Raw genomic sequence first — 16,996 nt, forward strand, 5'->3', positions numbered from 1 at the left:
CTTCTTAAGACATGCGATACGGCAGTAAACATCCTGACAAGTAACAAATTGCTGTGGGCGTCATATTGTTAGTTGCTCTTGTCTTTCCATGTACCCGTGAGCAAATATATTCGAGATCCTTCAGCCCCCTCCTTTGAGCGTGGGTCTTTTTATGAACAGGGAGATTTGCTAGACTATTGTCAGTGCCATTAATAATTAGCTGCAGCCCTTTCGTGCTTTCCGTGTTCTCCGCCAACGCCTGTCAGGTAATCCGAAGTGTGGTCGCGTGTACTGGCTAGAGCGAGCCTAGGCTAAATGGGTTTGGTAAAAATGCATATGCGCAATCAGATATGCAGATGCAAAAATTAACACTCCACATAGTTATGTGATGAAGCAACGCGGGGGAAACTCTTTTCGCGATGTTTTCCTGTTGGTCCGGGCTCAACAGAAGGCTTGCTGTCGGTCTAACCTCGTTTTGGTAACGGATCAGGCTATTGATTTAATTAGAAGGGTCCAAAGCCTATCTGGGACCCGGGCTGAAAACGATGCCGTCACTTCCAATTCAAGTGTTAAATAGATTTCAAACCAGAATGCAGATATTGAACTCTCTATAAACCTTCTGTGATATCAGAACACCAACAAGAAATAAACGGCATTAAGCAATACAGTGCACGCTTTTATACATTAAACAGAGACGAAACGAACAAAATTATCACAATATCTTAAAGCAGTTTACATAAATGCATCTCCACAGTGATACGGAGACGCAAGAGAAAAGAGGGGAAGAAGGTTTGAAATCTCAAAAGAACATTTGTAACTCCCTTTCTTCGTTTCTCATTCTCTCTTTCGGCCGAGTCTTTCACGCGGGGTTTGACATATTCGTGCTGTTATCAGATTGATGGGCCAGTTTGATTGAAGTGGCTTTGTCATGCAAATGTCAAGCGCGTGATGGATGGTCGCCGTGTGCTGACAAACTTCTGGAGGTCCCCTCACCATTGGCGCCGTGATGGGTCACGTGACAAGCAGCTGAGGTAAAGATGTGTTATAGGGAAGCACAGGCAAATACTCTGGATGTAAGCATTCCCCTTTTTCTCATGTCATACTGCTACCGGGTCGCACGACAGGCAAATCCTACATTTCCAAGTTCCCCTCATCGGTTAGCTGCGCATGGACAATTCCAGAATGAACTCTTTCTTGGAGTACACAATTTGTAACCGTGGAACCAACGGCTACTCGTCCAAGTCTGGATACCATCACTTGGATCAGGCTTTCTCGGGCCCCTTCCAGTCTGCTCAAGCAAATGACAGCTATAACGCTGATGGACGACTTTACGGAGGGGGGAGTGCGTCGCAGTCCACGGCACAACATCAGCACCATGGCGGAGGCTACGCGCATCACCAGCACCAAACTTCTCACAGTGGTATGGGCCTATCTTACGGTGGCACCGGAAACTCGGGCTATGGAGCACAGGCCTCAGCTAACCAGGATTATGGTCACCACCAGTATTTCATGAACCACGACCAGGATGGAATGTATTATCAATCTGCTGGCTTTGTAGCTCCAAACGTGGGGCCTAATTATGGGACGTTGGCCGGTGCATACTGCGGGACGCAGGGTGCAGTTCCGGCTGCGCCATATCAACATCACGGCCTCGAGGGCCAAGACCACCAGAGACTTTACAGCCAGGGCACATACGCCGACCTTTCATCCTTCCAGGAAAAGGAGAGGGACTCGGATCAAATACCAGGGAAGACCTTCGACTGGATGAAAGTAAAAAGAAACCCTCCTAAAACTGGTGGGTTGGCTTCCCCCCTCTTTTATCGCAATGGTTATAAAGAAATCACTTCAGTCATGTAATCACTGCTTTACATATAGTTAATTAATCAAATTTGTTAAATCCATGCCAGCTTACAGGGGACGGTCGAAGAAAAACTCAAAAATCCTTCCTTCCTTGCCCGTTACCCCTCGCGCTAATGCATCCAGCAGACATGCTTTCTTACGCCCTAGGAAATGCCCCAACTTTGTTATATTTAGTTTGTCCCCGACTCTTGCTGTGCTCCATTCGTTTTCGTTGGCCTTGGTTGTGTTCTTAGGATTTCCCCCAGAACCCTATCAATAGCTGTCTGACAATGATTAAAAATACCACCTCTTACGCAGGGGACCCCGATTTTGACTCATTGTACAAAATAGTGTAGTAGTAAAACGCATCTTCGGCGGTATTGATTTACATACATCATGCGCGTGGATGTGTCCTGCTGTGAGCTCACTAAAAAATAATAAAAGTAAATACAAAGTTTTTTTGTCACCATCAGTAATTTTCCTCAGTTTCAATGTAGCCACTCACACTTCTAAAACATAAGCGTGTGTGTATATATGTGTGTACTTTTTTACACTTTACACGATTCCTATGCAGAAAAAAATACTGACCATTGTTAAAAGCATAAATGTTGTTGCACAACTATTCAAACTTTTTTTTATCTCTTTTTTTGCAGCGAAAGTGGCCGAGTTTGGACTGGGTCCACAAAACACAATCCGCACTAACTTCACCACGAAGCAACTTACAGAGCTAGAGAAGGAGTTTCACTTCAGCAAGTATCTCACCCGCGCGCGGCGCGTAGAAATCGCCGCAACGCTAGAGCTGAATGAGACTCAAGTGAAGATATGGTTCCAGAACCGGCGAATGAAGCAGAAGAAGCGCGAAAAAGAGGGACTCGCGACTGCCTCATCTTCTGTGTCAAGGGACTTCGAAGAGAACTCAGACCATTCCACCTCCACGTCCCCAGGCGCATCCCCAAGTCCTGAGTCTTGAAGAATTATATAGGCAGAACCTAATGCACTAAATCAACCGACAAGCTCTACGTCATAATTATATCTTAAACATTACAATTTGTAAACGAACACACTTTACATGCAATAATCGTACTATATATTTTATGCATAAGGACTGAGGGAAATATGAACAGAGCATCCTATACTGCTGAGGTGAAAACATTCTGACTATTAGTTTTAAGTGAAGGACCACTTCTGCAGTGCTGAAAGTAAAGTAATTCAGGGTTTGCTCTAGGGCAGTGCACTTTTAGCATGTTTACAAATCTCTAAATTGGCCTTTTTTAATACAGGGAGCCTATAAAGGCAAATAGTGACTTATTGCTGTTATAGTGTTTTTGTGATTATTTAGATGTAATTTTGAGATTTGATGGTGGATAGTATGCCTAGCTATGTTATAAAGGTTAATCTAACCGTTTGCACTACACGGTTACAGGGTAGGCCTCCACTGGAGCGATGCACCTCAGATGGGAATCTATGGACGATTTTTTTTCATGAACATGTATGTTATTTTAACTGGATTTCAGTGAACTGCAACCAAAAGCACGGTGCAATGTACTAAATGGGGATTTCTTAACTTGGAGGTCTGTTTTAGTGAGCCCATTCAACACCATGTCACGGACAATTAATTTTGAGAATGTTAGCGATCACTTTTTAGAACAAATACAGGGTTACTTTTTGTTTTAAAAATCGTTTCAGAAATTGATACAGTCGTATGCAAAAGTTTGGGTATCTGGTAATTTATATGTTGTTGATTTTCTAAGTGTAAATACATTAAAAACATGCTCATTGTGCACATTGAAAAAAACAAAACGATTGTTTATCCGCTTAATTTGAACATGGAAAAACAACGTTTTTAGAAATGTGTTGAACTTAGAAAATCAACAAAATGTGCATCCTAACTGCAAATGACCAACAACTTGGATAAAGCTGTATTTTTTTTTCTTTTATTGTGTAAAAACAGACTGGCTGAGTTTTATTAGTTTATGTCTGTATTATTTTATGAAAATCGTATTTTAATTGTGTATCTACCTCAAACAATAATAAAAAATATTTTACACAGTCGATTATGAACATTTAAAGTTTGGGCGTGTATGTAATGTTTTTAATATGTTGAATCTTATATATTTATGTATTGCTCTAATGTAGGGATACATTTTTACACTGCCTGATTTTTATCTTTAAACTTTAAAAAGTAATTGCCCTATGTTAAATTTGGTTATTTTAGCAAAGTAGTATTTAAATTCAGAGAATAATTTTACAAATAAACATGTAAACATGATTACTGTTCTACTGAATAACTTTTCATCGGAAATATTTAATATGTAAGACAGTCAGTGCAAAAAATTATGTCAACTGAATCTAATCTTTTACTCATGTAATAAACAATGTAACTGCTATTATTTAACGTTGACAAACATATACCCCTAAAATAGGAAAGTAAAATACATAGAAGCAACAAAATCATTTTAATTAAAAAAAAAAACAGTCAGCGCTTATCTTTAAAAAGGTCCAATCTTTTAAACACACTTTATTAGTGTATAAATAATTTTGGCAAGTGATTAAAATGAGACATTTTTTTTTGGTGCACCATGCTCAGTGTTCACGTCTGCCTAGGCTTTAATGTGCTCTAATGTAGGCACAGAGCCGTAGCTTGGTTTGACGCCATTCAGACAGGTTGAGAAAGCGACCACCAGCTAGGTAGTGTTGTTTTCGGTACAGGAATGTTGCTCTACGTCCCGGGTGGCTCAAGCTGACCTTTTTACCTCTGCAATCTCTAAACAAGTAAATAAGTAAACCCTGTCACATTAGTTGTATTAGTGGCACTACAGCAGCAAACCTGCTCTGATATAAAGCCAAACTCATTGGGACATTTTCTCAGACATGGATTAAGCCTAGTATTGGACAATAAAGTTTTTTTAATGGAGTTTTTCTATTGAAAGAAAAATATAGTCTACAACTTTGCTTTATCCCTGTCCAATTAACTATCAACGTGCTGAACTGAATAAATTATTATTATTACTATTATTATTATTATTAACATCAAACACGATTACAAAAATCTACTGCCTACCATACAACCTGAAACCTGAATTCGATTCATAACTTTCTTAATTTTAGACGCAACCAATAAGGTATTTTTTTTTTTGCCTTATATACACTTTAAAGTGTTTTTTATAGAACTAGTTTTGCAAATGAGATGTGCCACTTAGAAGACAAAAGATATGTATACCCCCCCGCCCCCAAAATACTCAAAGTACAGTACTCTACAACTCAGAATTTTTTGTGAATTGTGAATATTTTTTAAGGTGTGCAGATTTAAACACAGAGGAAAGTGGGAATAATATCAATTTAAACTTTATTGCACTTTGGCTATTTTTTATTTATTTACTGTTTCACTCCCTGGGTGGTTTTCTTGCTGAAAGAATGGATTACAGCTAGACCTCAAGCATCAAAATACAAAGACAGATATTTTGTGGTCTGCCTATGAAGCTCATAATTCAAGTTTCTAATTAGTTTTACTGCGTTTAACACACAGTTCATCTTACATACTACGCTCCAGTACGCGAGGGCGTAGCATCGGTGGCTCGTAACACTTTATAGGACAAATTGTCTTAAATCATAACTAGAAACATCGCCTAACATTCTCCAGAAAAAAGTCTTTCCTGACCATCTGCTGGCCCAGTTGGTGTGGATTTCAGTCACGCTGTTCAGGGCGTTTGTCCTGTACCCCCTAAAACGGCCTTTGATCAAATCCCTGTTCCCCGCGGTCACCATCTCGAGCCTGCATTGAAACGCAAAGCAGCCCAGCACACACAGTGGCGGGTTTAACCAAAGGTCACACTTAACTTCAGGTGAACCCTTCCACTTTGGAAGTTTCCACGCTAAAACTGTATTTCATTCGTTTTACAAACACTACTCAACATGCTTTGTGTTAAAATCACAAAGCTGAAACTTTGTACACACACCAGTGTTTATCAACTTTCATTAAGTAGCTTTCCAGCATAACACTGCAGTAAACTATATTAGGTCTACATATCTGCACTGTACTGAGATGCAGTTTTATTGACGTTCAAATTCAATACAAAATAACGAACGTCAACTATCATAATGCGTGGTGTGGTAAAGGAAGTACAGAAGAGAAAAGCTATTAATCACATGTCATCATAAACACAAGAGCTGTAATTAAGTACATAACATTTCAACACAACCTGATGCTCAAGTAAAAATGTTGTCACTTCTTTAATAACTAAATGAGAACTGTTATTATGTTGTTCTTAATTGCATCTTTGTGGAATAGAACATATTAAACTTTCAAAAGACAATGACGTACAAAAGCTGTTACGATTGAATACTATTAAAGCATTGTAATTGTTTTTTTTCTCCATACACCTAAGGTAAAATATTATTTAAAAACGTACAAATCCTTTAACAAACTAGTTTTAACTCACCAATGGATTTTAATCAATTAAAAGATGTAAAATGTAATTTGATTTACCTTTAATTGCCTGTATATTATATATGCATGAAATAAATGATTTGCATCAAATGACGTTCGCATAATTTCTGTTAAATGCAATACACTAAAACAGAATAACTTGGGTGAAGTGAAATATATATTTTTTTATTTGGAATCAATCCTCTAATGTGTGGTCTTTATATTAATGAATATAATTGGTGTTGAGTGCTATGTTTGTAATTTTTATTTATCCCTCTACATCTCCCCAATCAAAAATCTCATTCAACGCTAAAATGCGCACACCAAGTTACAGCATTTTATAGACATTTCTTAAAATTAGACATCACATTTATATTACCAAGATTCAGACCGCTCCTCTAAAGGCTCTGGTGAAAGGTTCGAGGGGAATGACTGGAAGGGTGCTGACAAGCGGGTGTGGCGAAAGATGGGAAGAGTGTGAGGAGGTCGTTAAAGTTTGGAGGGGCGGCTTTTTTACCAACATTTGAGGAAACGACTTTACCAAAGATTTTTTCTCACTCCGGCTCTCCCTCTCTCGTGGGCTCACCCCTTCCCCAAAGTTTACGCGGACTTGACAGGTCCATTTCATCCACCGACCCTCTGACGGACTGCCTCAATATTTGCACAGGAGGATGGCTTTGCCCCGGGCCCCGGCCTCAAACAGCTCCGGCCTGCCAGTCCCGCTCTCTGCGGCCTCGGTTCACCTAGAGTTCAGGCCCAAATTAATTCTGTAGAGGCGTAGTGGGGCAGCCTGAGAGGAGCTGCTCTAGCTCAGCCTCATCGAGGTCAAACGTGGGTCCCTCCCCTCAGCGCCACTCCGGGCCATCACCTCGCCCTGGTCACCTCTCTTATCTTTCCTACTTTGCAGCTTCACTCTGTCCACTCCACTCCTACTATAAAAAAATACCCACGTTTATTATGAATTGCAATGAAGTGTATTGTTTTACGTATATCGTATTTCTTTTATAGGGTTTCTGTAGACAAAAACTATAACATTCCCTGGGCTTCCACACAAATTATCGACCGCATATTCAATTATATAGGTAGTAATAGTATTTTTCAGTAACATTTGAATCTAAATAAAAGTGACGGATTGTCCCATTCCTTTGCATGTTAACATATAAAAAAGCACATTGTCACCAGTTTTTATGTAAGGCTAAAACAGAGAGATTTAGTTGGGGATAATGTTGTTGCCGTTACCATCAAATAATTCACATTCATATATAGAAAAAGACAAAATAAACAAATAAATAAATAAAAACAAATAAATGGGACAATGTAAACCTAAGAATCAAAATATAATTGAAAAAAGTTTAAATACACAAATTACATATCGTTTTCTTAATTTATTTGAATCTATAATTCATGTTTAAATAATAATATATTACTTATTTGCTAAGTTCAGAAAATATGCACGGAATTTCGAATTTAATTCTAGTTGGAAAAAAAAAAAAACATTTGTAACATCATGACGACAAACTAGTTTCAGACTACTTAAATACATTAGCTGTTTCGATTTTAGCCCAGACATGCTTGTAAGGAACATTATGTCTAAAACCTATTTACGAAATTACCACTAAAATGTGACGGTCAATATTTATAACTCGTTTAGAATATATGATTTCTTACTTACTAGAAAATAAGTAAAAACATCATAAACTTTAAAAATAATAACAAACTCGTTTAATTACATCAACACCAATAGACAGCACAAAAAGGGAATACTACTACTACTGCTACTACTACTACTACTACTAATAATAATAATAATGAGTATTATTATTAACTTGCTCCTGAATGTGTCATAATGGCGGTGATCTCACCAAACCCATGCACTGACCGGCCGCACAGGCACGTAATACAATCGGCAAGAAAATAATTCATTTACTAAAATAATTCACACCGACTACTAATTTATAAAGTAATTAACAGTAATTCATTTACAATCTACACCAATTACCACTAAATAACTTGAAAAAGTTCCAAGATATTTAACATTTCAACGATGTATATTTAGCTTGTATTAACCGTATATTCTTAAATTAAAACATCAAATTCACAAAACAACTTTTTAATTATTTAAATGCCCTTAATGCAGAAAAGAACGGAAAAAACAGACCAACTTCTGCATCTTCTCACATTCTTAGGTGAATCCAGAGCAAAAGGTTATCTGAAAAACATTCCTTCATTCCTTAACTCATGAGGAAGGCCAGGGAAAAAGTCAGCCAGCTGACTGGCAGGCTGAGATCCAAAGACATTTAGGCTATTAAATAATACAGTGCTCTGCGATGGTGACATACTAGAAGCCCATTATTAATAGCTCAGTTTGGAAACAGGCAGGTCACTGAAGCTGTTCAGCCTTGTTTAGTGAGAATGTATTTGTCTCCGCTGTTCAGTCACCATGTCAACACCTAATTTATAAAGCCCAAATTAGGCACTAACAGCGCTGCTCTACTGTACAAACAGCACTTTTATTTATTTATTTACTTTTCCAAACAGTTTGGTAGACTTGAACTGATGCTCCGATTATCTGAAAATCACACAACATAAAAACAAACTGCAACTTCGTTTTACTTACCTGGCACAAAGACAGCATTTTCTCATGTTATTTGTAACTGAATAGGAATCTGAGAATATTATGAACTAAGCCCTAATTCAAACTTTTTAATTCTAAAGTAAATCAGAAAACATCAGTGCTTTGCACAGAACAGTGCTTGCAACTATTTTGCAGTTCTGGTCATACTCTTTTTCCAACTACTGAAGTAAACTTTTTTTGTGTATCTATTAAAAGATAACCGGAAAAAAGTATTATAAACAAAAAAGTATTTATTTTTTTAGTTAAATATATCACTCAAAACATGCATATATTTAAGGTTAACATTTGAGCAATTAAAATCCTGAACATGGTTTAAAAGCGAATACTCTAGATGGACATGCAGTGAGTCTGTGACTGCCTGTGTGTGCCCTGTGGGTGTTTATATATTAGAAGACAACAGTCTGACATGCATGATGGGTTTGAGGGAGTGCACTCCATTAAAAAGGTTTCTAACCACTCAGGGGGAGAAAGTCGGTAAGTTGCATAGTTGCCTTGAAAGTTTGAACTTTCCTTCAATTAACATAAGAATAATCTTATATTACGTTTAATAAATTTAATTTCACATAACCAATTTAAATTAAATATATATATTTTTAATAAAAGCAATTTTTCTCAAAAAAGTCAGATAAAACATAAAATCACAAACTTATGCATGATAGAGCGGTGAAAGGGAAAATAAAATAAAAAGAGAAAAGGGAACATATGTTAAAGGGACAATAACATATGAATTATGAAGTACATAAAGAGGGGTGGGGGTGGGGTGGGGTGCTATGGTTGGAAAGATAGAGAAAGACCCAGTGGTTTAAAGGAAGAGGGAGTGACGCTGCAGGGGGATGACTTACTAACTGCCATGTTTCCCCTGCAGTGTGCTGGGTTGGTATCCGTAACAACCCCTCCTCCCTCTCCTCTTCCACTCTAAGTCCTTGTCCTCCGCTTCTTGCCAAGAAAAACATGCAAACTCTTCCTCTCCTTTCCCCATCTTCACCTCACCTCGTCCAACTGTCTGCACAGCTAACTCGTCTTTAATGGACAGGGCATGCTAAGAGAGCCTGATATAAGGAACTAAGCCTTGAGTCTGATCAAAAACATCAAGAACTACTATCTGGGTTGGGTGAAATACATTCCAGTGAAGGTTCTTTAACAGGTCTCAGCTGCAGGGCTTTGATGCATTTTATTGGTTTGGGATCAGGAGTGCAACAACTGCATTAAACAACTATAATATAGTAATATAGTAGACAACACTGTTAACATGAAATATCTAATGGGATAGGCAAATGTAGCACTAAAGATCTTGCTCAGTCTGCCACAAGGAATGCGATATTAAAAAGTCAGCACCAAAAAAAAAAAAAAAATCACACTAATATTTTGTTGGACCGCTTTTAGCTTTGACTACGGTACGCATTCGCTGCGGCATTGTTTCAATAAGCTTCTGCAATATCACAAGATTTATTTCAATTCAGTGTTGCATTAATTTTTCACCAAGATCTTGCAGCATTGATGATGGTAGAGTCTGACCAACCGCTGCACACAGTCTTCTCCATCCGGCACATCCCAAAAATTGTTATGGAGTTATGGTCTAGGCTCTGTGGTGAACAATCCATGTGTGAAAAAGATGATCTCATGCTCCCTGAACCCTGAACTCTTTCACAATTCCAGCCTTCTCATCTTGGAATATGCTCGTGTCATCAGGGAAGAAAAAATCCATTGATGGAATAACCCGGTCTATATTCAGTATATTCAGGTAGTCATCTGACCTCATTCTTTCAGCACATACTGTTGCTGAACCTAAACCTGCAGACCAACTGCAGCATCAACCCCACATTATTTCCTTAGTAAAATACAGGTGACTACTTTTTTTGGCTAGGCAGTGTACTAATATTAATATTAAAAACATACAAACATAAAACATTATACAGTCAATTGACTCTGAACATTCCCTAATGCCAGCAATGAAAGCAAACTAAATTAATAAGTGATTCTGATACAGTGGGCCTGCCTGTTTCTAGACAGCCAGGGCTACACCTATCTAAGTGCAACAATTTTCTGATTGTTTGTCATGCTCGACCTGTCCACCATGCCATGCCATTTTATTTACTTATTGAGTCTTTGAGGCAATATCTCTCAACGCTTAATGCATCTGTTGTTTAAAGGGCTGTTATTTCACACTAAAATTGGTTATCTCAGTAGGAAAAAAACTGATGTGTGTGCTGTCTGTAGGTGCATGGTGAGATTAAACTACTGAGAAGACCCATCAGTGGGACCCCCTCCCTGCGTTATGGGGTGTGTGACCCTTCAGGACTGTCAGAATCCCCAGTGGGGGGTTCAAGAGATGGGTGTGTGAATGTTAGAGTGCAATATTTAGAGGTCCAGATGAAATGCTGCGGACAGGCAGGACAGGAGTGAAACTTAAGCATCTAGATGGAGTGTGTGTGTGTCTGTGTGTGTGTATGTGAACTGCAAGATGGAAATAAACCTTCTTTTAAATATTGACAACCCAAATGGTTGTGTGTTTGTGTGTATGGATTCTCCTCACCTTTCTTTTCTCTTACAGTGTAGAAAACAAACTACACAAATATCAACCAACTGTACTGTAGTAAAGTGTCAATGTACTACTATGTTTGGTTAATATTTATCTTCACACGTACATTTGTGACATTACAATAACATTTTATTTATTATGGGTCATTTCCAGAGGTGGAAAACGTACTGAAGTTAAAGTACCTTTACTCAGCTAAAATTCTACTCAAGTAAAAGTAAAAGTACCCATCTAAAAATCTACTCGAGTAAAAGTAAAAAAGTACTCAATTTAAAATGTACTTTGAGTAAAAGTTACATAGTTATTTTAATTATTTGATATAAAAAAGCACAATAAATCATAAATTAAATCGTTTTAAACGAACTATTATTCCACAAAATAATTTGGACCTTTCAGGCAGTATTTGTTCAGACCACCCCATAAAACACTTTCAAGAACAAGTGGCATAGGTTTCTATGATCCATTTTTTTTCTTTACTGTTAAAAAGTTATGATCATATAGATGACTATAAACTGTATTTTTATAGTTTTACAGCATTATTATTGTTTAAATTGCCATTTCTTTGCTTTAACTGCTATTTACATGTTTTTTTATATTTAAGCAGATTATTTAATGTTTCCAATAAAAAAATTAAGGAATTATCATGAAAAACATAAATCATACAAAAAAAAACTGTCTGCGCATGCGCATTTCCGTAAAGAAGCACATATCGATGGGTAGCATAACTCGACAGAACACCGGTTCCCCCGAGCACAGCTGATTCACACAGGGTCCCTCCCGCTAACCGTAATAAACACTGCTGGGAAAAATTCAGCTGCGCTGCCATGGAGAACAAAACTCAATTAAATTTTTTTATTCAGACAATTTGTCCCCCCCCCCGCCATTTAATTATTTACTCAGTAATGGGGAGTTTTCCAATGTAGTGAAGTAAATTACTTGTGTCAAAATGTATTTGAGTAAAAGTAAAATTACCTATTTTAAAAACCACTTAAAAATTACAAATTACTCATAAAATCTACTCAATTACAGTAATTTGAGTAAATGTAATTGATTACTTTCCACCTCTGGTCATTTCTACACATTGGAATATAATACTGTATGGAATGAGGGGTAGCATTTAAAACTTTAATGTTTTCAGGCATCAAATTCTTTTTATGTACAAAAACCTTTCTGTAAATAAAAAAAAAATGCAAATTCCTTCATGTTGACCTTTTACTTCTAGCATTCCAGCTTGTGATTCTGCCTTATTTGTCTCTGTCTCTTTTTAGCAGAACAGGCATGGGAGTGTGTATTTGGAAAAAAGAAACCGAGCACACTTCATCGCCTGCTCGTCAACAAAGTTCATAGCCAGGCCATGCCTTCACCCTCTGACCTCTTGCACACACATGCACACCCACACCCACACACACATCATATATTTGTCTTTCATTCATCTGTATTATGACCTTCCATTGAACTGCCATAGAGTTCATATGTAAGAGTTCGATTTGCGCCGCCTGCTCATACTGACCTCAGCCCATTCTGATGGATCAAGCTACAGTGATCAGAATTGAGGCGGCAGGGTTCGCGGAGCTGATCTGAAGTCAGCTAGCTTGCTGTTAAAAGGTAATTAGAGACACAACGTTACATCGACACCTTCCTGACAGCTTAAAAGGAGGTTCCATGTGACACCAAAGGTCACGCCCCCCTCTCTCCCTTTGCCTAAAAAACTTACTCCTCCCGTCTTCAACACCTCCATACTGAGGCAAGGCATGATAGGAACCAAAGAGAGGTGTTTGTGTGTGTATGCATGTGTGTGTGTGTAAGTGAGGACAGAAACACAAGGTGGGCCCAAGACTCTGGAGGTGTGAAGGGCCAGCTCTGGAGGGCAGCTGTTGTTTTTCTTATCTGATCTCTCCTTCCCTGTCTGTATCATTTATTTATATCCCAACTGCTCATGTTCCACCTGCTCCCTGGATGATCAGTTTAACCTACTCCACATGTTCTTGTTTATTAAAGTGAGACTTTGGATAAAAATCGATTGTGAACTATCCTCTCTAAAACTTTTAGGCTAATATCTTTAGCTACAGTGCCTCTAAAAATATTCACCTTCAAATAATATTGGCCATGATTCCATTTACAAAACCAACAAAAGGGCAAAATGTCCAAAGTCTGAAAACATTCAAAGTCATTATAGCCAATAACTTACGAAAACTTATAGCCACCAGGGTATCACTATGAAAAGTGCAAGCGTAAATTATCACACTTTGCCTTAAAACTACAAGAATTTCCCCCAGATTTCATGACATTAATACTGCATTCAGCACATCAAAGATTCCAGAATAATAAATGATGCCTGTGCTAGATATGACACTGAAAATGAGCACAATACGAATTCTGCTTTGGTGTCAGGCGAGTTGTAGCATGATAAATGATACATTTGTTTTATTTGCCTTATTTGAAGTTGCAAGCCATGCAATATGATTTCAATGATTATGCTGAACTAGTTTATAGTAGATATTAATGTCTACTGTAAAGTAAGGTTGGGCAATAATTAATAATATATGTATCTCATAATTTTATTTATTCTCGATTATGATTTCATTTTTATTAGTTCATATACAGCTCTGGAAAAATAAGACACCACTTAAAAAAAAGATGAGTTTCTTTGATTTTACCAAATTGAAAACCTCTGGAATATGATCAAAAGAAAGATGGATGATCAGAAGCCATCAAAACTAAGCTGAACTGCTTGAATTTTTGCGCCAGAATTGGCATAAAGTTATCCAAAAGCAGTGTGTAAGACTGGTGGAGGAGATAATGCAAAGATGCATGAAAACTGTGATTAAAAACCAGGATTATTGCACTGAATATTGATTTCTGAACTCTTAAATTTTTATGAAAATGAGCTTGTTTTCTTTGCATTATTTGAGGTCTGGAAGCTTTGTATTTTTTTTTTAAATTCAGACATTACTCATTTTCCACAAATAAATGCTTTAAATATTTTTATTTGGAATTTGGGAAAAATGTTGTCCGTAGTTTATAGAATAAAACAACACTGTTCATTTTACTTAAACATAACAAGATGTAAACTAACGTTTACTTTACAATTATGTTGAAGGGAGTCAAAAAAGCACAATATAACTTGTTTGAAACGAGTTTTATACTGAAGAAGGGGCAAACATAAACTCCTTATATTTCAGTTACAAAAATGTAAAATATGAAAATCACGGTCACATAAGAGTTTTTTTTTTTTTACAGGTTTCTGAAAGGAGTGCAAGTAGAAATAGAAGTCTTTCTACTTAGATCCATCTGGCAGCTTCTATTTGTAAACAATATCCCATTTTGAAAATCACATTTAAAAAGTAAGTGAACTGAAATCAGCCAAATTAATACAGTACTACACTGACTTCATGGTTATGGTCCCTCCCTCTTTCCTTACCTGTTCATATCTATGTTCCACTGTATCTACTATCTTGCTTTCTTGTTTCCTGCAGCCTGTAGCTCTCCTGCTCTTGCTGCTTCTGCTGGTGAGTTGACAGAAGTGCAGCTTTGCAGCCTGAGACAGAGAGACATTGAGAAGAGTGGGTTAATGGAGGGAGATCCATTGCCCCTACAGGCAGCTTCCTATGAATCAAATCCATAATGAGAACTCAGATTTGAACTCTCGGGGAGAGCCAGAGAGGGGAAGAGAGAGAGAGAGAGGGAGAGAGAGAGAGAGAGAGAAAGAGGAAGACAGACAATATGCATGTGCTTTTCTGTCACTACCCCCACTCTCTCTCTTTCCCCTTCGTCTGTCATAGTTGCCAACGGGTAGCAGAACATAACGGCTAATCAAATAGAAACCAATTTAAAGTCTCTAAATCGGGACATTAAAAATTTACGCTGAAAGAGCAAGAAAAAAAGAGAGGAAGTTGAGGGAGGGGAACGAAGAATAGGGTAATAGAATCAAACAGAATCAGTCATTCAGACCAAGGTGGAGGGGAATTTGCGCTGTGAAACCACTGCTGCTTAGCATTTTAGTAAAAAACAAACAAAAAAAAAAACATATGAGAGACCAGGGGACTTAAGGCTAAGCTGAATTGAAGTGCCATGCAAACCAATGTACAGGTAATAAACTGTATGAAACGGCAAATTCTTAAAAATGCAATACCATTGAACACATTATTTTTAATTGCCAACAAGAGTAGTTTCAGGTAAAAGTGAGTTGAAAAATTGAGACAGATCGACAGTTTTGCATACATTTGCTAAATTTCCTTTGGGATCAATAAAGTATACATCAGCTCACAGACGCCTTGTGCTGACAGACATCACCCTTTGGAGCTGTTGACAGCTGATGGCAAGCTACATGACTGGGATTCGAACCAGCAATCTCCCGCTCATAGTGGCAGCACTTTAGACCACCTGGAGTCTCAACTTTTTTTTACTCTTTTTTACTCAGTTTTTATATATATATTTTTATACTACAACAGTTTTTTCTTAAAATTTTAAGATTAAAAAATAAAAAAAAAATGCACAATATCCTGTTTATAGAATCAATGTCAACAATATATTGCAATTTATTGAATCATACTCACTGCATCGTGATAAAAGTTGTATCACTAAGTACTTGAATGTGAATACACAGCCCCAATTATGTAAACACTCTTCAAGACTTATCAAACTCGGCAAAACAGTGCTGCATCAATTACAGATATTTGTAGTCTATTAATTTACTACAAATATAGATTTGTTTTAAATAGTTACAGGTGTTTTTATGCACTGCGTCGGTACAGGCTAGCACATTAACAGACCCGAAAAGTTACTGACCAACCAGTTCTCACAAATGTCTCGATTAACCAATTTAACACTGGAAATACATCTTGAATGGAAAAGATATAACTTTTCTATTGGAATAGAACAAAATATATAAGTACATGTTTTGATATATATTTTCCATATTGCTCACTCACACTTTCTGCCATTAACCTGGCGCTGTAAAGACGTGGGATGAGATTAAATTTATGGCATTGTGCTATTGATTCATAGGGTCTGGGAGGTTCCACTAGAGAGAGTTTGGTTTACTTTAGTCTTCAACTACACTTAGTCTGGCTACGTATGACAGCTAACCTGCAGCTGAACCCTTTACCCACACACACAAAACCCACACTTGCACACACATATAGGCTACCAGTAACACACACACCTCTCTGTAAAAAGGCGCATCCCCAGACTCTCTCACTGCCTCTAATACCTTCTGGCTTTTCTCTTTTCCTCTTTGACAGTTTCTTGCAATAACACAGAATTATGGCTTAATTTGAGGAAATGTATTGTACATTACCATCTGTCTCAGTCTGAGACATGTAGCCAGGGATATCATGGATAATTACAGCTCAGAGCTCACAGCATGTGACAATGTGGCTAAACAAGTGCACAACATGGAAGTCACTTAATTTCAATAGGCAATTCCTTTCAACAATACCCTCCTGACCAGCCAAACATGAGCTAGCGTGGCTCCATTCCACTTCTCCTCTTTCTCTGGCCCAGCTCCAGTTCCCTCCCAGGGCTCCGACACAGAGCTGCGTCCTGAGGTCCTCACACGCTCCTGGCTCAGCAGTGGCCA

At 37.7% G+C, this 16,996-nt stretch overlaps 1 protein-coding gene across 1 annotated transcript; it reads left to right on the plus strand.

Moving 5' to 3' along the window:
• The first annotated feature begins 430 nt into the window (after positions 1 to 430).
• On the plus strand, positions 431 to 3,870 carry hoxb1a (homeobox B1a). The gene is made up of 2 exons (XM_007232243.4): positions 431 to 1,774; positions 2,472 to 3,870. Exons 1-2 carry the CDS (start codon positions 1,147 to 1,149, stop codon positions 2,786 to 2,788), a joined length of 945 nt encoding a protein of 314 aa, XP_007232305.2. The 5' UTR covers positions 431 to 1,146; the 3' UTR covers positions 2,789 to 3,870.
• Positions 3,871 to 16,996: the final 13,126 nt, after the last annotated feature.

The sequence above is a fragment of the Astyanax mexicanus genome, chromosome 19, assembly GCF_023375975.1.
Source record: "Astyanax mexicanus isolate ESR-SI-001 chromosome 19, AstMex3_surface, whole genome shotgun sequence".
NCBI classification, from domain to species: domain Eukaryota; kingdom Metazoa; phylum Chordata; class Actinopteri; order Characiformes; family Acestrorhamphidae; genus Astyanax; species Astyanax mexicanus.

What these genes read in the sequence shown, in the direction of transcription:
- hoxb1a (XM_007232243.4), top strand. Translation starts at nt 1,147, where the DNA reads ATGGACAATTCCAGAATGAACTCTTTCTTGGAGTACACAATTTGTAAC. An exon ending in AAGAAACCCTCCTAAAACTG is followed by an intron (nt 1,775 to 2,471) that starts GTGGGTTGGCTT and finishes CTTTTTTTGCAG; the next exon opens with CGAAAGTGGCCGAGTTTGGA.